The sequence below is a fragment of the Chondrus crispus genome, genomic scaffold, assembly GCF_000350225.1.
Source record: "Chondrus crispus Stackhouse genomic scaffold, scaffold_40, whole genome shotgun sequence".
NCBI classification, from domain to species: Eukaryota; Rhodophyta; class Florideophyceae; order Gigartinales; family Gigartinaceae; genus Chondrus; species Chondrus crispus.
Window position 1 is genome coordinate 163877 of NW_005179326.1, and position 23961 is coordinate 187837.

General features: G+C 49.9%; 16 protein-coding genes; 7 read left to right on the forward strand and 9 right to left on the reverse strand.

Annotated features, from left to right (window-relative positions):
• The window catches only part of CHC_T00006360001 (hypothetical protein), a 2722-nt gene extending 819 nt beyond the window's left edge, over positions 1-1903 (forward strand). The window contains 2 exon segments of the mRNA XM_005718716.1: positions 1-1869; positions 1870-1903. The exon segment at positions 1-1869 is cut by the window's left edge and continues 819 nt beyond it. Coding sequence (XP_005718773.1) covers positions 1-1869 — 1869 coding nt within the window. The 3' untranslated portion in view covers positions 1870-1903.
• Positions 1904-2674: 771 nt separating this feature from the next.
• On the forward strand, positions 2675-2827 carry CHC_T00006361001 (hypothetical protein). Its single transcript, XM_005718717.1, has one exon. The coding sequence runs from the start codon at positions 2675-2677 to the stop codon at positions 2825-2827; it is 153 nt and encodes a 50-aa protein (XP_005718774.1).
• A 20-nt stretch (positions 2828-2847) lies between these two features.
• CHC_T00006362001 (hypothetical protein) lies at positions 2848-2952 on the forward strand. Its single transcript, XM_005718718.1, has one exon. It carries the CDS (start codon positions 2848-2850, stop codon positions 2950-2952), a length of 105 nt encoding a protein of 34 aa, XP_005718775.1.
• A 115-nt stretch (positions 2953-3067) lies between these two features.
• On the reverse strand, positions 3068-4618 carry CHC_T00008575001 (succinic semialdehyde dehydrogenase). Its single transcript, XM_005718719.1, has one exon. The coding sequence runs from the start codon at positions 4616-4618 to the stop codon at positions 3068-3070; it is 1551 nt and encodes a 516-aa protein (XP_005718776.1).
• Positions 4619-6079: 1461 nt separating this feature from the next.
• Positions 6080-7027, reverse strand: CHC_T00006363001 (hypothetical protein). Its single transcript, XM_005718720.1, has one exon. The coding sequence runs from the start codon at positions 7025-7027 to the stop codon at positions 6080-6082; it is 948 nt and encodes a 315-aa protein (XP_005718777.1).
• Positions 7028-7443: 416 nt separating this feature from the next.
• On the reverse strand, positions 7444-7815 carry CHC_T00006364001 (hypothetical protein). Its single transcript, XM_005718721.1, has one exon. It carries the CDS (start codon positions 7813-7815, stop codon positions 7444-7446), a length of 372 nt encoding a protein of 123 aa, XP_005718778.1.
• Positions 7816-8430: 615 nt separating this feature from the next.
• On the reverse strand, positions 8431-8853 carry CHC_T00006365001 (hypothetical protein). Its single transcript, XM_005718722.1, has one exon. It carries the CDS (start codon positions 8851-8853, stop codon positions 8431-8433), a length of 423 nt encoding a protein of 140 aa, XP_005718779.1.
• Positions 8854-9224: 371 nt separating this feature from the next.
• On the forward strand, positions 9225-11003 carry CHC_T00006366001 (hypothetical protein). XM_005718723.1 is given in 2 exon segments: positions 9225-10625; positions 10626-11003. The coding sequence occupies 1 exon segment, from the start codon at positions 9225-9227 to the stop codon at positions 10623-10625; it is 1401 nt and encodes a 466-aa protein (XP_005718780.1). The 3' UTR covers positions 10626-11003.
• Positions 11004-11094: 91 nt separating this feature from the next.
• On the reverse strand, positions 11095-16311 carry CHC_T00006367001 (hypothetical protein). Its single transcript, XM_005718724.1, has one exon. It carries the CDS (start codon positions 16309-16311, stop codon positions 11095-11097), a length of 5217 nt encoding a protein of 1738 aa, XP_005718781.1.
• Positions 16312-17203: 892 nt separating this feature from the next.
• CHC_T00006368001 (hypothetical protein) lies at positions 17204-17326 on the forward strand. Its single transcript, XM_005718725.1, has one exon. The coding sequence runs from the start codon at positions 17204-17206 to the stop codon at positions 17324-17326; it is 123 nt and encodes a 40-aa protein (XP_005718782.1).
• A 2-nt stretch (positions 17327-17328) lies between these two features.
• Positions 17329-18120, reverse strand: CHC_T00008844001 (1-acylglycerol-3-phosphate O-acyltransferase). The gene has a single exon (XM_005718726.1). It carries the CDS (start codon positions 18118-18120, stop codon positions 17329-17331), a length of 792 nt encoding a protein of 263 aa, XP_005718783.1.
• A 63-nt stretch (positions 18121-18183) lies between these two features.
• CHC_T00006369001 (hypothetical protein) lies at positions 18184-18558 on the forward strand. The gene has a single exon (XM_005718727.1). It carries the CDS (start codon positions 18184-18186, stop codon positions 18556-18558), a length of 375 nt encoding a protein of 124 aa, XP_005718784.1.
• A 2469-nt stretch (positions 18559-21027) lies between these two features.
• Positions 21028-21225, reverse strand: CHC_T00006370001 (hypothetical protein). The gene has a single exon (XM_005718728.1). It carries the CDS (start codon positions 21223-21225, stop codon positions 21028-21030), a length of 198 nt encoding a protein of 65 aa, XP_005718785.1.
• A 738-nt stretch (positions 21226-21963) lies between these two features.
• CHC_T00006371001 (hypothetical protein) lies at positions 21964-22188 on the reverse strand. The gene has a single exon (XM_005718729.1). It carries the CDS (start codon positions 22186-22188, stop codon positions 21964-21966), a length of 225 nt encoding a protein of 74 aa, XP_005718786.1.
• A 28-nt stretch (positions 22189-22216) lies between these two features.
• On the reverse strand, positions 22217-23468 carry CHC_T00006372001 (hypothetical protein). XM_005718730.1 is given in 2 exon segments: positions 22217-22256; positions 22257-23468. 1 exon segment carries the CDS (start codon positions 23466-23468, stop codon positions 22257-22259), a length of 1212 nt encoding a protein of 403 aa, XP_005718787.1. The 3' UTR covers positions 22217-22256.
• A 16-nt stretch (positions 23469-23484) lies between these two features.
• CHC_T00006373001 (hypothetical protein) lies at positions 23485-23955 on the forward strand. Its single transcript, XM_005718731.1, has one exon. It carries the CDS (start codon positions 23485-23487, stop codon positions 23953-23955), a length of 471 nt encoding a protein of 156 aa, XP_005718788.1.
• The last annotated feature ends 6 nt before the right edge of the window (positions 23956-23961 follow it).

Below are 23961 nucleotides of genomic sequence, written 5' to 3' on the forward strand. Positions count from 1 at the left end.
CGGCAGATTCTCACAACGCGCGCGCCATTCCCTTCCCCCGCGAGCCCCGTAGTCACCTCGCCCAGCTTCGACGCCCGCGCGCAGGACCGCGACGCCTTCTTCGACGACGCCGAGGAGGACCTCACCATCGCCTGGGCGCAGAAGGGCTACGCGTCCGCGCTGTCCAGGACCGTCGAGATTTGGTCCTTCTTCCTCCGCATGGTTACCGCCGAGATGCGCAACCGCAAGATTTCAGACCCTGCTGAGCTGGCTTCCGCGCGAAGGAAGCAGGCCGTCAAGCTCAAAGAGGGGCTGCTTTCGCTCGGGCCTACATTTATTAAGCTCGGCCAGCTCCTGTCTACAAGGGTTGATATCGTCCCCAGGGAGTACATCGAGGAGCTGTCCGTGCTGCAGGACCGCGTCCCTGGGTTTTCGGGCACACGAGCTGTTGAGGTTATCGAGACCGAATTTGGCAGGCCAATAAGTGAAGTCTTTGACAGCTTCAATATGCGTCCGATTGCCGCCGCTAGTCTAGGGCAGGTGCATCGCGCTGTGCTTAATGGCGAAGATGTTGCTGTCAAGATTCAACGCGCGGGCCTAAAGGAGTTGTTTGATGTTGATTTGAAAAACTTGAAGGTCCTCGCGAGGATGCTAGATAAGTTTGATCCCAAGTCGGACGGTGCGTCGAGGAACTGGGTCCAGATTTATGATGAAAGCGCAAAGCTGCTGTACGAGGAGATTGATTACGTAATGGAGGGGAAGAATGCCGACCGCTTTCGCAATAATTTCAGGTCGACGCCGTGGGTGAAGGTCCCCGGCATTTATTGGGACTTGACTAGCACGAGGGTGCTTACCATGGAGTACGTACCAGGTATTAAGATCAACGATTATGAAGCGATCGAGAATGCTGGCCTGGACCGCAGCCGGCTGGCGAAGCGGAGTGCGGAGAGTTACTTGACCCAGCTCTTGCGACACGGCTACTTTCATACCGACCCACATTGCGGTAATCTTGCAGTTGATACCGTGGCCGGGGGAAGGCTTATTTATTATGATTTCGGCATGATGAGCACCTTTGAGCCCAACATTAAGAAGGGGCTTGTTGATGTCGTGTTTGGCATCTATGAAGGGAATGCCAAGGACATCTGTGATGCCATGGTCAACATGGGAGTACTGTCAGGATCTGCAGATCGGATAACAGTCGAGAAGGTGGGCAGATACTTCCTCGGGCTCTTCCGAGTCAATCTTGACCAGGAAAATCGGAGAAAGTCAAAGGAGGAGAAGCGCGCCGAAATGATCAAGCGACTTGATTCTATTGGAGAGGACTTACTCGCCGTCAGCGAGGACGAGTGCTTCAACTTCCCGCCGGTCTTCACGTTTGTCTTCCGGGCTTTCACAACCTTGGAAGGTATCGGGAAGGGGCTCGACCCCAAGTATGACCTTACAATCATTGCAGGACCATACTTGAAAGAGCTGATTGACCTGAAAGATGGCTCCGCTGCGATCACAGCTATGAAATCGTTCAAGAAAAAGGTTGGATGGAGGAACAAGGACATCTCGGCCTTGGTGACGCAGCCAAGAAAGACAGCATATATCGAAGAAACGATCAAGAGAATGGAGTCTGGCGATTTGCGGCTTCGCGTTCGAGTACTCGAGTCAGAACGGGCCTTCAAGAGGGTATCACTCATGCAGAGCAACATGGCACTGGGGCTTGTTGCTGCAACACTAACAAATATGGCGCTCGTGCTGACCACAGCAGCCGAGCGATTTGCAATCCAAGCACGGTTGCTTTGGTTGCTGGCTGCCATCGTGTCGGTACGTCTACTCATCGGTATGCTCAAGTATAGGTCACTTGATGCCCGGCTTCGCAAGTATGTGAAGGGTGAAAACTAGTCTGTCGGCATGAAAGGAAAAGATTTTTTTTGTTTCGCTTATTCCTGTTTCAAAGTTGTAGCGTGCTCTTCAGGCAAGACGGGGCACCCCATCTTGCAGAATAGTTTTGTAATAGTTTTACTGTGAAGTACCACACTCTGGTTTCGGTTTCTCAGCAGAAACGTACCGAATTCGATGTCTACAATGTCGAGCGAACGTTTATGCTGAAGAGAATTAAATTCTCATGGGATCCCTGCACCGAAAAATTTTCGGTGCAGGGATCCCATGATCAAACGCCAAACATTTGTAAATTGAGAATGGGAATTACCGAACCTGTCCCAATGGGAGCACTGCTTCATATACGGACAAAGGACTCGTCCTTCAAGTTTCCAAATACCCGCTATATACAGTACAATGCTGTCCTTAAAATTGGAACGTCAGTTTGGCATAATTTCTGTGACAAACTTGCCCTAAGTGTTCAAATCTCGCGGTTGCATTGCGATAGCGTTTTTGGGCGCAATGAAGGTTGACGAAGTCCATATATTATGAAGCGTGCGGTAGATTTTTGAGTGCCATAGAGCACGTAGCAAGGTAGCTACAGAGCTTCCAAGCGTCCTTTTAAAAATGCTTGGCAGAAGTACGTTACTTGTGAAGCACTCCCTGCACATAGTGCAGTAAAAGGCGATTTTTGAAGTGTGCATTTCACACTACAAAAATCGCTCTTTGCCCAACTGTGAATCGCTATGAGATATCTATTTTGCAGGCATTAGTGAGAAGGGAAGGATTGAGTCGGGGATCTTGTTTACACCGAAAAAGAGCTTGCAATATGATCGCTGATACAGTGTACGGAAACGCCAGGGACAAACAGACTTCACCAAACGATGAGGGCAAACAAAGCGAGACAGGCCGCCCGCTTTTTGTAGTGAATGTGACCAAGATTGCAGCAGCACCACTGCTAGACAACTTTCATTGCTCTTGAACAAAGCAGAAGAAAACGCAATGAAAATATTGTGGCATGATTCGCACTCTACTCTCTTCCTCCAGGTCGTTTTGGAGTTCCCAAAATTGGGCGATGGACCCTGCCATCTGCATCAAGTGTTATAGCCTTCACTTCCAGTACTGCTTTATCTGGTTCCAGAAGTCGCGCACTGATTACCGTGTTTCTCTGATGTACATGTAGAATCTCGTGTCTTGAGTACGATCTCGCTATCCATGGGCCTCAGAATCGCATCAACGCGTACTTTACTTCCGTGAATGCTTCCAGACTATGCACACCCCCTTCTCGTCCCAAGCCAGACTCTTTCATACCCCCAAACGGGGTAGCACAGTTACTCACATTTGTCTCATTCACACCAACCATCCCAAAGCTCAAGTCTTTAGAAGCACGCAGTGCTCGCCCGGCATCACTGGTGTAGACATATGAAGCAAGGCCTCCTTCTGTGTTGTCATTTGCTCGCCTTATTACTTCGCGCTCTTCGGTGAACATTAACACTCCAACCACTGGCCCAAAGGTTTCCTCCTTGGCAAGCAACATATCATCTGTGACACCTAACAGTAAAGTTGGTGGAAAGAACAAGCTTGCCTTTTCTTCGCCTTCGTCGGTGTCGTCGGACGCCTCAAGCTCTGAGCTGCTGCTGCTCTTCGTTTTGCTAGTTCCACCGAGCACCAAGGTTGCCCCACGCGCGACTGCGTCATCAACATGTGCAGTAACGCGTTCCACTGCTGCCTCAGAAATTAATGGCCCTATCTGTGCGCCATTCTCCAGACCATTCCCCATCACAAGACTTGCCATTCTTTCCGTTAGCTGGGTGCAAAAATCGTGGTAGATAGGACCGCGCTGCACGAAAACACGGTTTGCCGCAATGCAAGTTTGCCCCGCAACTCGAAATTTGTTTTTCATCAAGCCATCTACGGCAGCCTCCACATCAGCGTCGTCGTACACTATAAAAGGGGCATGGCCACCCAGCTCTAAGGACGTCTTCAAGAGTCGTTGTCCCGCTTTTGCAGCAAGCAACTTTCCGACACGAGTAGACCCAGTGAATGAGAGCATTCTGATGCATCTCTGCTGCAATACGAGATCAGAGACGGGACCTGCGCGCGTAGTCGCTAGAACGTTGAACAGACCCCGCGGGGCACCGGCACGTGAGGCTAGCTCAGCGAGAGCAAGTGCGGTCAGTGGGGTGAGGTCTGATGGCTTCGCAACGACGGCACAACCAGCTGCAAGCGCTGGAGCAACCTTGCGGACGATCATAGCCGCTGGGAAATTCCAAGGCGTGATAACCAGACATACTCCTATCGGTTGATGGGTTGTAGAGGCATATAGATCTTCTTCGTGTTGCACTGCTAGTGAGCCGCGTCCTTGCGTAGCCGCAAGAACGTTCCAGTCGATGAAAGAAGCAGCGTAGTCAACTTCAACACGTGCCTCTGACAGAGGCTTTCCATTCTCGAGAGTGATCAAGTGGGCAAGGTCTTCGCGATTCTCCATGACAAGGGTATGCCACCGACGAAGGAAGGCGGAGCGATTCTTAAGCGAGGAGAGGCGCCAGAGCTGAAACGCCGTTTCTGCACTGGTAGCCGCTCTCTTGACGTCATGATCAGAGATGTCGACAACCCGGCGCACGATCCCCCCGTTTGCCGGGTTTGTCACAATCAGGTCGACATCAGAGGACCGACTGCGACTGAAGGAGCCGTCAATGAAAGAGCCAGCTCCGAGCAAATTGGAATCATTCAGCTGCAACCCTTTCCAGCACACTGGCGGCCGCTCGAGCATGCATTGTTGAGTGAGTACAAAAAAACCTTCGCGATGCACAATTGCTTTCCTGACAGTAGGCAGAACGAGCTTACTCCTTGATATTGCTTGGTGAAGTGCGACAGAAAACGTGAACAGCCGATTCGTACGCTCGGAACGGAACGGGTCCGCAGCTGAGTGATTAACTCTGACGAGAACATGTTCTCAAAACAGTGCTTAGCGTTGTTGTCGTAGATGTCGGGACAAGCTTAGCCCACTACTACTAGCTAGAACATACGGTCATGTTCAGGTTTACCAAATCCAACACGTGGCATACTTGTGGACATTGAGCAGGTGTCAAATTTTTGACTGTTCCAACTGTACTCCCCTGTTAGAGAAAACGGGCAATCCTTGTACAGTACCCTTGGTACAGTAGCACTTCCTGTCGTAAACATTTTCTGCAGCATTTCGAACCTCGGCTATACAAATGGATGTGAATTTCAATGAGTCGACGATCCAGAGCAAGGTGACAGGGAAGGGTCAATGTCTGGATGATGAGACTAAAAAGATTAAAGGGGAAAGCAAGGATTACAACAACTATTTTTTACGGTGTGGCTCTCAAGCAAGGCGGCACCTGACAGGACATTGACAGCACATTCCGGCTTTAATTTTGCGTAAGAATTGGGTTGGGCGAGAGAAATAAAACGGGAAGGATGAAGAAAGAAGAGAGGAGGTGGGTGGGGAGAACACAAAAGTTAGATCAGCTGCGAAGTTCGCTTGCTATCCCAGATGGGTGCCTCGCGGGAATTGGAATCGGTGCCTCCATGGCTTGCAGTGCCAATTGACCCAGCATAGACTGTCCACTGTACCATGGGCGCCCTTCCCTCAAAAATGGAATCTGCGAGATGATGTGTCGAAAGGAACAGTATTAAACCTATGCATTTATTTCCCTTCTTCATTGGGTAAGTACTGATGCAATTTTATGCGACTAGCATATTACAATGGAGTGCAGATATCGAATATCTATCCTACGCGTGAGCATCGCTCACCGCTTGATTAGGCACTTGGGTTGCCGTTAGAAAGTGTTTCATGGACGTTTTATGTGTGTTCCACTTTCGATCAGCTAAGAACGATTCCTCAACGTCTCATGAATGATACGCATCTCGCAGATAAGGGTCTGACCCTAACCTCTCATCTTTTTCAAGGTTTAAAAGATTGAGAAATACATTCGTGTTCTCATCAAACAGTCACACAGCGAAACAACAATGGCATTCATACTTTCTACTGCCCTTCGCGCTACCATCCCCAATCTCTCAAAAGCTATTGCTTTCAGTCGTTTATTCGAGTTATAAGCTACAAGAGACACATGAAATTTGCCTCTGATGAACGGAAATGTGATATCTGTCTGAGGGTTTGCACAAGCCTTCGCGTTTATTCACTCTCCATTGTTTGCACCGGGTGGTTGCTACAGTACTTGGGCCCCCGCCCTACCTTTGGCTACTCTCATGGGGGTTGTGTTTCTGTCTCCTTGAACGTAAGCGAATAATCATATTTTCCCTCCGGCACGCTCTCGTCTTGATGCATATAGTCCAAACAATTGCCTGGCTTCTTAGTCCAGCGTTCGAAAACCGCTTCTTTTATGTAACCATCTTGGCGAAGCATGACTGCTCGTTTTCTCAGTTTGCATTTCGCGCATGGTAACGGTTTGTAGTTGTCTTTGGCCCGCTTTTCAGCCTTCTGAAATCTCCAATCACGCTCTACGTCCTCTAAAGTGGGCAATGGTGGTAGCGGCTTGCGCGGCGGTGTGACAGGAAGAGATATTTGAGGGCGAACGCGTTTAGACGGCAGATGTAATGGTGCTTTTTGAGTATCCTGTCCCTGGCCTTTTGATTTCAGAGAAGCTGAAAGCCCCTCAGCTGATAAGGGATGTTCAGCTGCCTTGATAACGTACTCTTCATCGGCTTCAGAGTCCTCACAGGGAGAAGAGAATGCTGCTGGTTCAATGACCTCCTCGTCTGTGGATGTACGCATCCTCTTTGAAGGAGCGGCATTCAAAAAGTTTTCTTCCACCTCATTTTCTTTTCTCTTCCATTTAAAAAGAGCATCTACTTGCAGGGTTTTCTGCTGGGATTCGAATTTCGTTTGTGGAGCTTGCGCTTCCCGTCTCTTCAGTGCGTTGACCTCCAGTTGCAATGCTATTGAGACGTTCTCGGCGGCTTCCAATTTCTCCGCAAGACGCGAAATACGCGTTTCGGCAAGCCTTCTCCATTCTCTTTCTCTCTTGATTGCATCTTCTAACGAGGCATTGACACTCTCCTGCAGCTGAAGCACGTCTGCCGCCGCGGAGACAAGCCGCACCGACAATGGGCGTGGAGGGTGCAGATGTGCGATGGCTGCGAGCATGTCTGCGGCCACATTGCGGAGCTTCTCTCTCCAATTCTGATTAGCCATCACGGTAGAAAGAGGGGACCTTGAGAGAGACACTGGAGATGTCAGGGTCGGAGTGAGGCTAGTGGACGGGTCATGCGAGGAATGGAGGCCGTTGGTTTTGGCGCGAGCATGCTGCTACTCATGCCCTAAATAATTTCGGGAAATATAGGAAAAGGAGGGGAGGCGCCGCAGTTGGCGCGAGAAGCGTTCAGTGGACGCTTTCTGTGTACAGAGCAGGAGCATCTCCGAGTGCCCGTTCGCCGCCATGGAAAGTGTCATATATGCGGTCAGGGCGGAACTGTTTCCTGGCAAAAGTCCGAATAGAGTTTATGCCGACCCTTTGCGCAAACTGGGTAGTGAGGCTTTTTTCTGCATATCAGCGACATGCTTCGGGTGTGGAAGAATTCCGCTCTTTGTGGTGCTTCCAGCCAGGTTTTCTAACACGGCCGGGTGAGAACTTGGGTATCAGGTTTACCTGACATGCACACGATGCGATTCAACGTGCAGGCCGAGGGTCCCACATGCAACGACATTAACGAAGATAAATTGGGGTTTAATTGTAAGATTCCATAATTGCTGCAAAGGCAGTTTTCGAGGCTGTAGAACTTGTTTGGCTCAACAATACTACACATATCCTTCCACTGAGATTTTCTACGGTACTCGTAAGAGAAAACATGCATGACAAGGATCAACGGTTGAGAGCACTCAGTCTTTGGAACAAGCCCGTCATGAAGACGTACCAGTCTCCTTTTTCTTATTTTCAGCCATACGCTTTGCTTGCCGTTGAAAATAACGCTGGCGATAGGCATCTATCGCGTTCTCGTCATTGCGGCGGAGACCTCTCTTCGGTTTCGGGCCGCTCACTTTCTCAGTAGTTGTTTTCGTAATCTTTTCCTCATCAGAACTTGGTGAGCCTCGTTTTGGCGTTGACAATTGACTGTTCGAAGGCACCTTGGTATCACGTACTTCAATGATACTTGACCCATCAGCATCTACATGTGTTTGCGAATCGCGAATTGCTTGCACTGCTGATGACCCCAGCGTTTCGTGGATGTCCCGTTGTTCTGCATCCACGGGGTTCTCCTTTAAACCACCCCGCGCTCCTGTCCAGAAGTCTCGGCCGCTTCGAATTTGCAAAGCGAACTTCTGAACATTTCTATGCCCATCTTTCAGCCGTTCCTCCTCTTCAATGTCCACCCGATCGTTCTCGGCTCGCTCTTCCAGCTGCCTTTTGTAGGATTTTGTAACAAATCTTTCTTTGTCTTCATAAAGAAGATCTTCTTCCTCCCTTTCCTTTACAAGTCGTCTTTCTTGCACGCGTTGCAGTTCATCCTTCCGTTTTTCTACTTGCTCTACAAGCTTCCCAATGTATCTGCTTTTCCGTTCACGTTTGGGAGCCGCTCGTTGCTCTTGTTCTACAGCATCTAGAGCCTCGTCGTACGCAAAGGCTTCCGCATCTTCCGGTGCCGCTCGAGCACGGGAAATGCGACTTCGGCGGGGTAGACGTTGCCGCTGCGCCGCGGCAGCAGCCGATACAGCGTTGAATGGCGTGCGAGATTCTTCTCCGTCCTCGGAAGACGACGATGAGTTAGAAGTGAACATCCTGTGCACGCAGCGCGTTGCGGGTTCTCGGGGAGTATGGAGGAAATCTTCAATTGAACGGACGCTGCTCTCCAAATAAACTGGGATAGAAAGGCTTGATTCACTTTTCCATCACGTACTATAGCTATCGCCTGTCTTGCATACAAGCATTCAGGTCCCCTCTTTTGTGAGATACCGTGTGGGGAGGCCGAGGAGTTCATCACCCGCCGGGACAAGCAGATATTCTGCGAGAAGAAAGAGAACATGTGTGATGGTACAGTATTCCCTGTTGGCTACGTATTGGGACGTTGGGACGTGTACAGGTACTGTACGCTCAGGAGGGTACTGTGCTGGTAGATTTATTCATTTATATATTATAAGAGGGCTGTACAGTGCTGTCCAGGGACACGCCGAAGTGCTCTGCAAGGGATTTGTTAGATCTACCATGGCATCTCAGCCCGCCCATGACACTTCTGTTGAATAGCGTTCGTCTTCGATGCCCTTGACGTCATTTCTACCCAAGAGCTTCCATGTGCTTTCGGTTCGATAGCTTCGAGAGTCATTCATATATCTGCATTTTAGCCTGAGAAACTCAACTAGGCGTTGAACATACCCCAGCTGCCCGTGATTTTTCGCGATGGACATCATATTTGAGCAATCATCCCCTGTGCTCCGAGATTTTCGACACCCTCTCGGCCCACCTTCACTGCAAAAATGCAGAGATACAGGCTCCAATGTCCCCGCTGTCGTTCAAATACAGAATCCTGCTGCACCTGGAGAAATCGACGTCCCAGAAACATCCGTTTGCAGGAAATTGAAATGGGAAACCGTCCCCAGTATATTCACCTCCCTGTCAATCATGGGCGATTATATGGGGCAGCAACGTGCGTGGGGTGATACTGATGATATGGATGTGGACTGTGATGGATGGGTTGGAAACGTGGACGAGATGTCTGAAGACCATGGCGACGAAAGTATTTGCATTGAAGACAACAAACTGAACCGGCTCTTGCTGCATCACGCTTTCATGGGATTTACTTTCGAATCAGCACCACTCGCGATGCGCACAATATTGCGCGCTTCCCCGTTAGTGAAAGAGCAAACTGAAATGGAAATGAGCAATCTTCCCCTTGACACTGAGGATGCTGCGCGGCGCTTCAAGCATCGGATGCTTGTTTTTAACATCCACATGCTATCGACTCTTCTGACAGCCCCGTCAGGATGGGCCTTCACTATTGCCCTCGAATCGAGTTCGTGCGTTGGGGTGAATGGTCTTCAGGCTCGATTATGTGTCTATGGCCCACGTGCTAGCCACCTCTCTTTCCATTTGATTGGTGTAGAAAATGCTCCCAGTGATATCCAGAGGCTGCACGAGCTCCTGTTAGCAATATCTCCGACCTTCCATCTTAAACTTCTCGGGTTAGTCACAGATTTGGATGACAAAGGGCAAGTTACGAAGGCTCAGAAAATGGTATCCGCTACAGCATGCCATTTTGCTAGGCTCGTGCCAGCGAGGAGGCCTTTCTATTCTTCAGCTCTCGCCAATCATCGGAAACGGCCTCCACTTTTGCCTGCGGAGCTTGTGGCTGCTTCTGCGGAAGAGGTTAAGGAACTCGTGCATGAGTACCGCAACATGTTGGAAGCTTCTTGGAATTCAGAAGACATAGCAACAATTGAAAGACAACACGAATTGCTCAGGAGGGAACCAAAAGAGAATTTTGTACAAGTCGGACTTGTTTCAGACCCACCTATCAACCAGGGTATGGACCGAGGCAGGGATCATAAACTCCATAATTTCAATCAGGCATGGCAAAAACTTGGTCCCCGCTTCGGCAAACTTCGTGACTTCACCGGATGCCTCGCTACCGCCTATATGTATGCTCCAAAGCCAAGGGGTCCAGTAAAGATCGCGAAAATCGAGTCTAGGCCCAGCGTTTGGGGCCCAAAGGATAACCAGGAGGATGCGGATGTGGATGCTAGGAATGTTGTTCTGCAAGCATGTCAGTTCGAAGAGCTGCGATCCTACTTAGGTGGTTAGTGCTAGTCGTGTGCCCGTTTAGGCCGGCATCTCTTGACCTTTATGCTGGCCCCGCGATGTATTTCAGGATTGGACTTCATGCAGAACGCACATGACATGTACAGTGTAGCAGCATTCACCGGTGGTCCACCCCCATGTGCGTCATGGGATCTCGGCGACCAAGTCGGAACCTGTCGAAAAATATTGTTTGTCTAAGCAGTAGCGCTAGAATTGTAGAGGGCCGGGCTTACTATGTCGTGATTTTGCTCGCCCTTCTCGGACGGTTCCCAAACAGGCATTACTCGTCGCTTCGACGAGAGGATAGGATGCCTCGGAAAGCGTCACCCTCTGTCTGAATCGAGTCACCGGATTTGCCTACTCTTTATAAATACAATTGTTCTACAGTTGCGATACAATGCACACATTTTTGAAAATGCTGCGATACTCTAATACATACAAGTACATGCGAGTGGGAGTCCGATTCAATGGGTCAGTTCCCATACTCAGATAATACAGCCCGCTTCGCTTGTTGAATCTCGTCTTCTTGTGCATATACTCCCGGAAATGTATCTGGTTGTCCATACACCATGACCGTGCTTTCCAATGACCCGATGGCAAGCATATTGGAATCTGGTTGAAAGCTGAGGCATGTAACAGGGGGCACAAGAGGATCATCACCAGTGAGATCATGCCCAGAATCTCGGTCATGAGCAGACATCATCTTTAGCATAGCCCGGTTTGGGCCAAAGATCTTTACACACCTAGCAGTTGACCCGGACGCAATGAGGGTTCCTGCAGGGTGAACGGACATGCACGTAAGGTTGTTTCTGTGCGCTTTGATGTGGCTCAAACTAGGTGGGGTTTCCATTGCTAGTGGAGCAGGACTGTTCCTTGACAGCCGCGAGTCCCAAAACGCAATTTCCCCTCCTATGTCTGCAGAGACTACAGTCTCACAGGGAGAGCCACTGAAAGGTGAGTACGTGCCAAGAGAAATGATGGGGTGCTTTTGTTCACCGAAATGCGTTAGCTGGACGGGGGGTCCCGCAAAAGCAGGCCCGCTCCGTATGTCGATAATGCTTATAGTCCCGTCTGATGAACCCGTGACAAACACTTTCGGATTAATTCTACCCCACATCGTCACTGCGGTGGGCCACGTTCCGGTTGCTACACCTGCACCTTCCCAGATACAATACTCCCTCGCAAGATCCCAAACACGGACAGCTTCCCCATCACAACCTCCAGCTACCAGGTAGGAGGATTCGGAATCAAAAGCGAGAACAAGCCCGTTGCCTGAGTCTTTCACGGTTTTCGCAAAAGTCATGTCATAGGAGTCTAGCGATTCCATACTGTCCGATGAGTGATACGTTCCTCCCATAACGTCATGTCGTTTCGGTTTTTTTTCGGGCTCCCTTATAGTTCCAACTTTGCTCCAGTATGATTGTCCTGAGCTCTGGAACGTACTCATGACTCGATATTTTGGCCCATGAGGTTCAGATTTGAAAATCGCCACCCGTCCATCATATGCACCGGCCAGAATGAGAGCAGAGCGACTGTTGCCGAAAGAAGGATAACTATCCATAGCAGCAGGGGATGGGCGATTCAAACACAGGACAGCACTGACTCCTACGGGGGGAATTCCGGGTGGATGAGGGACTGCCATTTTCGCATGAAGCCTTCCATTTTGTATGTCGTAGATACCGACGAACCCCTGGTTATCCCCACTCGCAATCAATTGTTCCTCCCCTATTCCAACATCTCGTGGCAAGAACGCGATTGAAGTTACTGCACCACCACTGATAGTCATGACATGTGAAGATATTTCTTGAAACTGATAACCCTGACCATTTCCGTTCTCTTGACCGCAGCTACCACCCCCCATCCCGTTTTGCCCTTCGCCAAGTAATGCGAATGCACGGAGTCCTTCAGAGGGGATATTACCGCTTGACTTGAGGAATTTGTCCCACAAAGCAGCATATCGCGGTACACTTTCCTTCTGTTGCGAGTTGTCAATCTGCGTGGCGTCAAATTCAAGTCGAGCAACTGACGCACTGCTCCATTCAAGAAGCGACAGGGCCGCGTCTCCACCTTGTGATAAATATAATCGATCGTAGCCTTCAGGAATCTTCACTAACTTTGGCAAGCTCTCACTTGAACCTTCGTGAGTGGCGGATGCAAAGAAGGAGGGCCTGCCAGATGCTGCAATGGGAATTTCCGTACTTGAATTCAAGGCAGTTTCCGCATTTAGAACTTGGTAGGAAATGCTACGTCTTGGCACCCCGGGCGGAGAATGTGAGCTTGACGATGTGCCCTTGCCGTCTTCTTTACCACCTGTAGAACTGGCGTTGCTTCCGAAAGAATGCGGCAGGTTTGATGTGGGTTCTCCTCCGGGCCGTTGTATTGGTTCAGTGAACTGCCTAAAAAACCTCCCCACGGCTATAGCGATATGAGGAACGGATGTAGGAAGAGACCGCGGTCTTTCTTCAGTTTCACTAGTACCCCGTTCAAACCTACTCGAAGCAAAATCTTGGGTGGAAGCAACTGTTGGGAGCCTTCGCCGGAGTGAAGTAGGGGGAATGAGGCTTGCGCTATTGACTCGGGGCATGGCCGTCATTAGCGGGAGGCGACTTGACGCATTCAAATCGAAACTGCCGCTCGTGCTGCGCACATGAACACTCCCCCCCTGAACATCAAAAGGACGTTGTGGGAACGATCGTCTCATACCTCGGGGACACGCTCGAATGGAGGGGCTTTGAGATATCCTGCCCTGAGAGCCCCCTACCAGAGGCGGTGTGCTCCCTTCCTTAAAAGTACCATTGACTAATGGAATCCGTGATTCCTGTCCTGTGTTGGATTCGCCTTGCAATCCAATTCTTGGGCTTGCGCTGGATGAGCGCGCAGATGACGAACCTCCCGGACATTCTCCAACGGCAGCAGAAGGTGTCCGTTCAATGCCAGATCTCCCACCTTGTAAAGATGACGCGGAAGTCAAGAAGTTGCTATTCCGACAAGAAGAAGGGGAAAAAATGTGATCTGCCCCTAGAATATCGTCTTGTGATTGGCTTGAACTATCCGTCCTGCGCAATGGCCCTGCTCGTTCGAGCAAAAGTTCGGATATCAAATCATAGCTCCGGCGCGCTAGTGCTGCTACAATCGGATGAGGGTCATTCGCCAACTCCGATAAAGTCATCCACAATTGTCGATACACTGCTGAACACCTCTGTTCATCGTCGGAACGGAATTCTTCCCAGGCTTCATTCGTACCTAGAACATCTGTGACGTATGCAGCACAGAGAAACCGGTCAATCTGCGAGCGGACTGCCTGAGCAATTGCGGTAGAGACTTCTCTTCGCACAACCACGCACGAATCTCTTCTCGCAATATCTGCTATTTTTCTTCCAAGCAAGAGAAGGGCATTTCGTTCACAAGCGGTGTACGGCGGTACAGGGGCACTCAGAAATTCTGTTTGAACTAACGGTGTGTGTATAGTATTTTCCATGACAACTTCAGCTGCCGTCTTAGTTCGCGAACCATTCCTCCTTCCCTCGACTCCTATTAGGGGCAAATCAACAGCGGGTGTAGAATTACTCATATGGATGGGTGTCATGTCCGTTTTCACTGGGTTCAGGAAATAATCAGTCTTCGAGCCTTGCGACGAAGCCCCCCTATCGTCAAAATAGTATGGAGAATTATGTCGCAGTATCTGCCCCATCAGTGTAGACAATAATTCAGTGGCAGACGCCCGCACGTCTGGGGATGCGTCGTTCATAGCGCATTGCTCTACAGGTTCCAGTAACGCGTCTCTGCTTAAGAACTGAGATTGCATTTGATAAGGAGCGACACGAATCACAGTCATTATGCTTAGGCATGCCCATCGTCGCACGGTACTATTTGAGTGGCGTAAATACGGAATGCATGCATCCGTTGATTGAAGAAACCGACACCGATTGGGATCTTTTCTTGCAATGACAGACAAAACAAACATAGCCACGGCTAGATAGACAGGCTTGGGCTCTTGTTGTGACTCATCGACCTTTAGAAAGTCCATAAAGAAAGAATCACCTTCGATTTCAATAAGATCCTCAGTGCAAGAGTGGTCCAGTGCCAAAATCTTGCTCCATATAAAGACCAGCTCTTGTCTCTGATGCTTGGTGCGACTTTCCGTCAGTCTGATTATGTAGGGGAATATACCGACAGATAGAAAATAATCTACGGCCATGGGTCCGGTTTGCACATATCTTGAAAGGAGCGGCAAGGCTATCTCTCTCAATTCGTCACTCAACAAGACTTGAAGCATGATCGGGAGTTGTTCTGGTGGGCCGCGGTGCTCCGGGCCCATATCAAGCCAGACGTCGAAGGCTTTTAACTGGTCCGCAAAGAACGTGGATGGTTGGTATGAACCGCGATAGGATGAATGCATGGACTCTAAGGACCCGGAACTTCCCATATCGTTGACGAAAGGAGTACCTAGTGGTCTATGAAGGTTTCCGTGGGGAGAAGATCGGTGACGGTTGTGGCGATGACGTTGGTGATGATGATGACGGTGATGATGGGGGGATGATAACATCGCTGCCGAAGACCTGCCACTTGGACGGCCAGGACGTGAGGGAGGCAGGCCATTGGCATGGGGAGTGGTACCACTTGGTTGGGCATGTGTGGTTGCGGTGGAGTGCTGTGACGTAGAGAAGGCAGCGGCTTCCTTTGCTTCTTCCTCAGCAATGAGCCGGGGAAGCTGAGAAAACAGCTTCTCAACGGCAACATCAAACGCCTTCCACAGGTTGTGGTCAAACGCCTCTGGAATTTTCGGAGAAGACACCGTGTGGCATCCAAAGGACCGCATGACACGTTCTGCAAGTAAATAATGGCGTAGTAAGCTGGAAAGGAACATATCCTGTCGATAGAGTCTTAAAAACTCCTCTCGCGGGAGAAGATTCCAAGCGATAGCATCGGTGACAGACAAAAATATCCAATTTAACTCGCCGAGTGGGCTACTCCGATCCGATAGCGACCCTGGGATACGGTCGACCATGTCATCAGTGATACCCGCGACAAGGGTTTGCCGAACAAACCAATGCAGTATGGTTTTGATGGGGGTAGTGAGGCAGCTAGTAAAGAGATCTGCGGGCAATTGCGGAGTAAGCGGAAGACGCTCACCATCACTGCAAGCAGCAAGCATAATGTCACTTTGATGGCTCAAGAACGGCGGTGAGTGCCGCGAAGCACTGCGATTGTCATCTCGATACTGTTTGTACTGATCAACAATACGTTCAGCAGAGTTGCAGTCGAAAACGAGAATGGCCGGACTGCCTAGATGCTTGAACAACGTATCAAGTGGAAAAGGGATGTACTGAGTGAAGTTGTTGTTAAATACCCAGAGCTCGCCCTGGCTAGTGGGATCCGGGACGCCATGCCCGTTATAATGAAACAAGACGCGATCATCCTTTGCCTGTTTTCTCAATGTACCGCAAGCCGAGCGCACATCCTTCGCGACGGGATCGTCTGCGAGCTTGAACTTTTTGTGATGCGGTTGCCATTGCGCATATTGTTTCTTGAGCTGCGTGATGACAGTCTTCACCGCCGTGCCATTCTGATTGTGCGCCGTTGGGTCGATCCAGCACTCGAGCTTGGCTGAAGGAGTGGGCCTGCGGGCGCCCGGTGGGTCGACGCCGACGTTGAGACAGACCATAAGCACAAAGTGGGTAGTGTACATGGGGTTTTTCAACCGCCATGGGTTGAGCTGTTGACTGAGTTCATCTTGCTCAAGTTCCGCCCGTTTCGCGGCGGATGCAGCAGCGGCAGCTTCCGCTTGTGCATGCTCTTGTTTGGCTACCTCTGCAGCATCCTCTTCTGCAAGAACAAGAACATGTTGTATTGGAGAGTTGTAGAGTGAGCCGCGCTGTGACGGCATGTCGCAAGTGGGAAGGGGAGGTAGGAGAGCGGAACGAGGCGCAAGGCGGAGGTCTCTCGAGTAGTGAAGCTGAGTGTGACAGAAATTATGCAATTGTGGAGAGCAAGTTCCGGGGCTCAAAGAGAGGTCGTATGTGTGGAGATAGCACCACACCATTGCGAGGATGCGCTGGAACAAACACCGGAATACTGTAGCTGCGAGCAGAGTCGGTTGCAGAAAAGAGCTGCAAAAATTCGAATGAAACAGGTTTTGTGGACAACTGTCCGGAAGCGAGGAAGTCTACCCCACGTCGCTACCCCGTGCCTCTGCCCGTGCCTCTCACCCCGTGCCTCTCAGGAGAACTGCGAAAGACATGTCTTTTGACTTGAGATTTCAGATGCCGCATCTAACTTTCCGTACGGCACAGCCGGTCATCGCACAGCCATTGACCGCCCCTCTCATGCTTCCCACAACGATAAGCAGGCGAAGCTTGCTTGCTCCGGACAACCACAGCTCGTGCTAATACGCTGTCCCTTTCCGATACACCCGCCCCCACTTCTCCATTCCACACCACCCGTCCATACCACGTGTTTGCGCCCACACGCTAACGCACCGGTCCGCTCTGCCTATTCTTGTGCCCACCACATCTTTCCGTCCGTCTTCTATTTTTTTTTTCTCTCTGCCCGTGAAGGATGACGCCAGCAAGGCCCCCCAGATGAAACCCTGCACCATCCGTGTTCATTACCATTTCCGTCTATACACCAAATTTACACGTGAACCTTCGATCTACCTTTCTATCCTCTACATATGCGCAACACCGACTATTGCTACTACATAAATCTACCCTTTCTCAACATCTCTCATTCTCATCTTGAGTGGTGCCCCAAGCTCCGAAACGATCTGCAAAAATTCTTCCGGCTTTTCAATCTGCGGGCAGTGATCGGCGCCCTTCACCACGTCGATCTGTACTCTAAACCCTTTTCTTTTCATTTCTCTATACAGCTCATGCACGCTTTCGACGGGCATGCTCGAGTCTGTCTCCCCAACAATAATCCTCACAGGGATATCGAACCTGTCTAGATGCTCAACCAACGGTCGCACACACTCGGCCTTGCCACCCCAACGCAGTCTGATAATCGGCCTGACGGCCTCTTCCCCGGACGCAGGTCCCTGCGCAGCCAGATGGTATGTGTACTCTCTGAGTCGGTCTGCAATGTACGACTCACTCCTTGGGTAAACCATAAAGAAGAACGCGAAACCCATCAAGCCACCGCGTCTCACAATGGCCTGCGGCGGGAGCGAGAAGTACACAGCCCTTTTCAACGACACCTCCCTCGTCGACGCCGCGGGAGACACCAACACCAAATCCGTCACGCGGGCGATGTTTCTCTTTGTGTATTCCATAGCCAAGTAGGCCCCCAACGAATGCCCCACCAGCACAAACTTGTCCAAGCCCATCGTCTGGAGAGCACCCGCCAAGGACGGCACGTACCATTCGACGACATCATCCGCTGTCTTCCCTCGAAAAGCTGGGCGCTGCGAACGACCCCACCCGAGCAAGTCGACGGCAATGACGCGGTACCCCAAAGCCACCAAGTCGTCGACGTTGCGGGCCCAGAAGGCGGCTGACATGGAGTGCCCATGCACTAGGACGATTGGCGGGGCGCGCTCGTCACGCCCGGGAAACTCCAAGACATGCAGATAGTTTCCGCAGGCATCGGGCACCCAGCGGTGCAGACATCGTGCGCGCACTCGACTGAGCACACGGGCCTCCGAGCGAGCGAGGATATGGCGATGGGTCGGGCGAAGCAGTCTAAGCAGCACTCGTTGGGCCTCGAGAAAGAGGGTAGCGTGGGTGACGACGCGCAGAATGGAGAGAGAAAGTCTTACCAGCGGGAACATGAGACGGGTCGCGACCACCTATTCTACGGCTCGCGGCGGAGTGGCGGGTGGAGAAGGCGGGGGAGCGGGAGAAGGGGAGAGGGGGGTGAGACATGTATATCCTTTTTACGAGTTGGCGAAGAGTTTGCTTTTCAGATATGTCGCATGGTGATTGCAAAGTCGAAGTGACTTTGCAATCACCATGCGACATATCTGTATATATATATTCATTATATATATATGATATATTGGGTGATTTTCGGTGAACAGTTTTTTATTCGGCCAATGCTAAGACGTACGATTGCAGAATCGTAGCCAATCGCTGCAGCGTGCGTTGTGTGACGCACCACCAAACTTACATCGGGGCGCCAGGACATCTTTGGCCTGGTCCCACATGCGTCCCACCGGGACGCCTACGAGTACAGCGTTGCAGGTGTGGTGGAGGAAACTTGCTGCTCTCCTCTAAAGATTCGATTGCTGTAAGTCTTGAATCACCCTTTCATGGCAGTGTAAGTGATAGGTGAGGCATGCCGTGCTCTCATAGTCTGTCGCTACCGTACCCACTGCTGGACCAGGTATGCAATTCGGTGCAAGTGCTAGCCAATTGAGCAACAGAGCTCATCTGCTACAACATGATGACAACGCCCCGATAAGGAATTATTGCCACAAACTTAACCCCATGACGTTAATAATCTTGGCTGTCTTCTACTATATACTGTACTGTAATAGCAATTAGTCTTCATGTATCTGTATTCTTCAAATGTCATTACCCAAAACACTCTGCAATATTAGAGCCAGTGCTTGTCTGTGATCTTAGACAGCAGCTTCGGGCATCACATGTTGCTTCGCGGCAGAATCTCATGACCATCAGAGGCGGTCGTCACTGCCCTGTCATCTCCCCATCTAATTCTGAGAATATTTAAAAGAATGCATTATCTCAGTTCGAAGCCGACGATAGTTGAATCTTTTTCCTCGAGCAGTTCTTGAACTAAATGTCAATCCTAGGCAATAAAGAAAAATAGCTCCACAGGATTGTGCCAATCGTTATTGTGAGCTAGACCTGTGCTCCTCACCGTGGATCTCGCTGCACCATCAGCTCAATGTATGATAAACTACACAGTACAGGAAGCATACCATTTCAAATGTGCAGTACAAGACAGCACATGGGGTTTCCGACATGACAGGATAGACGTCTCATAAAAAAAGCACGAGCAATGCGTCTAATTACTGTGCAGTTGTGGTTTCCTCGGAATGAGGCATATTGATATTTCGGATTGGCTCAAGTGCTACTGCTACGAACACAACGAAAGAGTACCCAGTACTCCCGAGTCCTTAACTGAACTCGGTCCCTTTTCTCTCTTAATCCTCTTCCCCTCTAACTCCCGTTAGTGGGCTTCTATATATACAGCTCCTAAACTAGCTCTAGACCTTCCGTGGTCATCCCACTAGTCTCTCAGCACTATCTCTAGACCTTTCGTGGTCCCACATGTATCAATGCACTGTCTTGCATTCCCAAGTACGCATGAATTGACACTCTCAATTCACAGTGACTCCACACATCTCGTGTGTCGGTTCTTATCAGGACAGCTTGTCTCGTTGTATCAGCTACAGCAGTACCGTATTTGACTTAGGTCCTCTTCGCGAATGAAATTGGACGATACATATTGTACCCCCTCCTTCTTTAGGTAGTATGCATAATTGCCTGGGCAACGAAGTAGTTCTTAGGCAGGAGTAACTTTATAGGGCATGAATAGAAAAATATGGTGGTTTGAATTTTGAGCAACCGCTCACAATCGGAAGAGAGCTTGGTCCAATCTATGAAAATCGATTAGCGTGCTTGCGTCGCAGGATATTGATTAAATGACGTGTACAATACTGTGCTCTGTAGACTACGTACATGTAGGCCTTTCATGATGCTGTGAAATATAATTGAGGGCATGACGAACAACGCAAGTTGCTCCTTTTCGCAAAACATGTTCTGAGAAATTCCATGATTTAGGCACGAACAGGACCTTCATGCATCATAGGCTATTAAAATAAATGCATTGCCCTCAACAGAAGTCACCCGTCCTTGTGTGTAGATAGACGGGGCGCTCCAATATGCCTCATACTATGAGGGAAGGGTTTTTTTGTGGAAAAACGCATTTATTGATTCTCTAATTTTGAACGGCAGTATGGATATCTTTTCTTTGACTTATTCGCTCTCGGCAATAACACGTTCACATAACGGCGGGATAGAAATTTTGAAGACATAAAAAGATGAAGAAGTCAAGAATCAAGAGAAAGTTTATGCTGTGAGATAAATGTGCAAGGAGTGTATTCCGTTTGAAGATATCAGAGGAAAAGGTGTCAAGGATGTACAAAAAAAAAAAAAAAAACGCGTCGCCTGACTTGCCAAAAAACGACAAGGAAAGGCAGCTGCACTCACTGGGATGTGGTCTGTCGTAAAGAACAACTCGGTTCTGGTGAGGAGAGAATCTTTTTGTTTCCGCCGAGGTAACAAAGTCCAGAAACAAGGGTGTTGAAGTTGAAAAGTGACCCCGTATGAGGTCAATTGAACTTGTTTGGGGTCATTCATCAACTAAGAACTACAGAGCAGGTGCGTTTATGCTTTATATTTTATTGCTCCATTTCTACAGCCCGGAAGCGTCCTTCTACCTAAAAGCGTGACGACCGCCGGTCGAATTCGATTGCTGCATATTGTATTACTGCCTCAAATTCTCGATGAATCACAAAGTAAGAATGCATAGGTTTGCTCATGTGCCGTACCTTTGAAGGAGGTATTGACCAACAAGTATAATGTACAGTAAGAACAAGGTTAGATGTTAGAAACAAAGTTAGTGAAGTTGTACGCATTCATTGTAGGTTGCTACAGGACTGTTCTCCTGTTTTCGGCACGACAGCACGGTATTCGGCGTTTGCATGTTTGCATTGCTGAATCATGCTTGACTTAGAACCTGTCAGCGGCAGCAAAACAGGTCCTAATACTAGAGATTTAGTCGAAGAGAGCACTTATATTCCGAGAGGACGACTCCTGCAGTGTCGCCGAAATACGACGCACACGGATGGCCCTCCAACTCCCATTCTTTTCGCACCGCAAAAAAGGGGAAATAACATGGTTAGTATCATCGCAAGCACATTGGAAAACTGACGCAAGGGGCTTGTACGTGTTCTTGTGTAGCTCAGCTGGGAGACAAGAATAAGAAAAATACTTCAGTTTCCAAAAGAGGTCGCATTGATTGGTGTTGCATTAGCTGATTGAAGTCGTTTCTCGTCCAGTGCCTATGAGTGGCAACCGCAAGGGAAACAGGCTAGAGATCATGAGTACTCCATTGGAGCAATGCTTTCTGTAACCACCTTGGAGGTATGTGAACAACAAGCATGGCTCGGGTGAAGAGGAAGATAGGGCAGTTTACCTGATTGCAATTGCCACAACTCTCTTCCACTTCGCTGTGCACCGAGCCTCGAATAAGAAGTGCCTCAAACGATGACGGCTTCATCGAGAAACACGCAACACCAATGAAATTTCGGCTCGCCTGAACGAGCACAAATATTTCAAACATATCCTTGTCGCAGCGCTGAAATGCGTCGTGTTCAACACCGCGGACATGGCGACTCTCTCCTCCCTTCGCTGAAAGGAATTGCTCTCATGCTACCACATGGGCACTCCCTCCGGAGTACTGGTCGAAAACTGACCGCTGTATTTTCCAGAGCATGCAGCAGATGGGCAACAAAATATTGCGAGGAAACCTTTCGAGTCATGACAACCTTCCGAGTCATGGCAAAGCAGTGTATCCCCCTCCTAAAATCTGGTGCCATGTCTCAAGCGGTATCGATACCATCACGAAAAGGTATCGAGGCGCGATCCGTCGGGTCTTGGTTTACTGTTATCTCATGGCTCTCAAGATTAATTTCTTCACGGGTCTCACAGCATTAATTGCAGACAATCCAACCCGTCTCAGTTCTCGGAACCCGGCTGGGGAATTGCGATCAAAAACACGCTGCAAGGAGTGCAACACGCCCATCATCCCGACGTTGGCAACCATCCTCTCTCTCTGAAAGCGCATCAAAGCGGCGCCCCTCTCGCCGCCGACGTCTCTGCCGGTGGCAGCTGCCGACGCCAGACAATCAGCTAGAGACTGAACATCTGCAAATCCCAAATTCACTCCTTGCCCTGCCAAGGGGTGGACGCTATGAGCCGCGTCTCCAACAAGCACCGTTCGCCTTTCCTCAATTACGTACCGAGGCGCGTGTCCCAATACCAATGGAAATCGCCCTCGATTGCCTACAACTCCAAGGCATTCAGGCGGATCTAATCCAGGCCCGGCAGAAAAGACTTCATCAGACAGTCCGAGGCGTGGTAAAGCAATCTGCAGCCCTTTGGCCATCATGGACCACAGGCGCACATCACTACCGCTCGCTTTCTTCACTTTTTCTCCGTCAATGTTGAGTAGAATGGTTTCTTCTTCTGCCATGTTTTCCTCATGAGAATTTAGCACAATGTTCAATTCATTCATAAACACTTCATCATCCGCATTGTAGAGTGCTTCAGCTTCTACTGTCGTGGTGGTCCAAATCACGTTTCCAACCGGGGCGGCAGTATCGTCTGTGTTTATGGGCAAGACGGCAACCGGTCCCGTAGATACGAAGCGCTGATACGCGGTGTTGATTGGATCACGCAGAGTAACGTTGGCGACAACTGCACTTTGGTCGTAGCCGTGTGCGAACCAGTCAGCACCAGCTAGAGTACGCACGCGCGATCGCGCCCCGTCACATGCGACGATAAGGCGACACTTAATCTTATCACCATTATCCAGCTCGACTATAGGCCACGGGAAATGCTCTTCTCCGCCCGTTGATGAATGGTCTATATCGACTGCCTGATCCTCTCGTTTTGACTCGACATCTTCCTCCTGCGAGTCCCCAAAATCAATGCCGTAGACCATACCCTGCACCATCTCAAGATCCCTTTGACTTGATGCTGAGTGCTCCAACATGCATCTATACATAGCATTCCTGAGAGTATCATTATCGACGACGTAGCCCAAGACATCCTCGCCCACGTCAGAGGCGTCGAACAGAAGGGTGCCTGCTGGCATGTCGGACAGCTTCTCAATGACAGGGGCACGGGAAAGTGGCGCCGGGTGGTCCCAAACAAACATTTTGTCGAAGGCAGCGACCCTTGACTGCGGGATTCGTGGCCATACGCCTATTTCATCCAAGAAAGCTTTGGATGAGGGATTGATTGTGGAGGTCCTTAGAGACAGAGATGGCCATTCACGAGTGCAAGGTGGGTCTGGATCTACAAGCATGACGCTTATGCCTTTTGCCAGAGGGTGTGAAGACAGGGCAGTGGCCAACGAGCTTCCCACAAGACCACCTCCAATGACGAGGATATCTACTTCTCTCATTTTCGCTGGCACCCTTCCTTACTGCACTAGGGAAAATGGGGTGGCAGCCAGTGATCTTGAAAGATGTCAAGGAAGTGAGGCGGAGAGATGCGACACATTAGCAGAGAGCTGCTCTGTGGCATATCGTACCACAACATTGACTTTCAACGGGGATAGTAAATGTTGGATAAAATAAGGAAAA

Bases quoted from the DNA above. Each gene is read 5' to 3' on its own strand.
- CHC_T00006367001 (XM_005718724.1), bottom strand. From the start codon at position 16,311: ATGTACACTACCCACTTTGTGCTTATGGTCTGTCTCAACGTCGGCGTC.
- CHC_T00006369001 (XM_005718727.1), top strand. From the start codon at position 18,184: ATGCAGATAGTTTCCGCAGGCATCGGGCACCCAGCGGTGCAGACATCG.
- CHC_T00006365001 (XM_005718722.1), bottom strand. From the start codon at position 8,853: ATGTTCTCTTTCTTCTCGCAGAATATCTGCTTGTCCCGGCGGGTGATG.
- CHC_T00006366001 (XM_005718723.1), top strand. From the start codon at position 9,225: ATGGACATCATATTTGAGCAATCATCCCCTGTGCTCCGAGATTTTCGA.
- CHC_T00006361001 (XM_005718717.1), top strand. From the start codon at position 2,675: ATGATCGCTGATACAGTGTACGGAAACGCCAGGGACAAACAGACTTCA.
- CHC_T00006372001 (XM_005718730.1), bottom strand. From the start codon at position 23,468: ATGCCAGCAGGCACCCTTCTGTTCGACGCCTCTGACGTGGGCGAGGAT.
- CHC_T00006363001 (XM_005718720.1), bottom strand. From the start codon at position 7,027: ATGGCTAATCAGAATTGGAGAGAGAAGCTCCGCAATGTGGCCGCAGAC.
- CHC_T00006364001 (XM_005718721.1), bottom strand. From the start codon at position 7,815: ATGCCTATCGCCAGCGTTATTTTCAACGGCAAGCAAAGCGTATGGCTG.
- CHC_T00008575001 (XM_005718719.1), bottom strand. From the start codon at position 4,618: ATGCTCGAGCGGCCGCCAGTGTGCTGGAAAGGGTTGCAGCTGAATGAT.
- CHC_T00006370001 (XM_005718728.1), bottom strand. From the start codon at position 21,225: ATGCGTACAACTTCACTAACTTTGTTTCTAACATCTAACCTTGTTCTT.
- CHC_T00008844001 (XM_005718726.1), bottom strand. From the start codon at position 18,120: ATGTCAGCCGCCTTCTGGGCCCGCAACGTCGACGACTTGGTGGCTTTG.
- CHC_T00006373001 (XM_005718731.1), top strand. From the start codon at position 23,485: ATGACAGGGGCACGGGAAAGTGGCGCCGGGTGGTCCCAAACAAACATT.
- CHC_T00006362001 (XM_005718718.1), top strand. From the start codon at position 2,848: ATGAAAATATTGTGGCATGATTCGCACTCTACTCTCTTCCTCCAGGTC.
- CHC_T00006368001 (XM_005718725.1), top strand. From the start codon at position 17,204: ATGAAACCCTGCACCATCCGTGTTCATTACCATTTCCGTCTATACACC.
- CHC_T00006371001 (XM_005718729.1), bottom strand. From the start codon at position 22,188: ATGGCACCAGATTTTAGGAGGGGGATACACTGCTTTGCCATGACTCGG.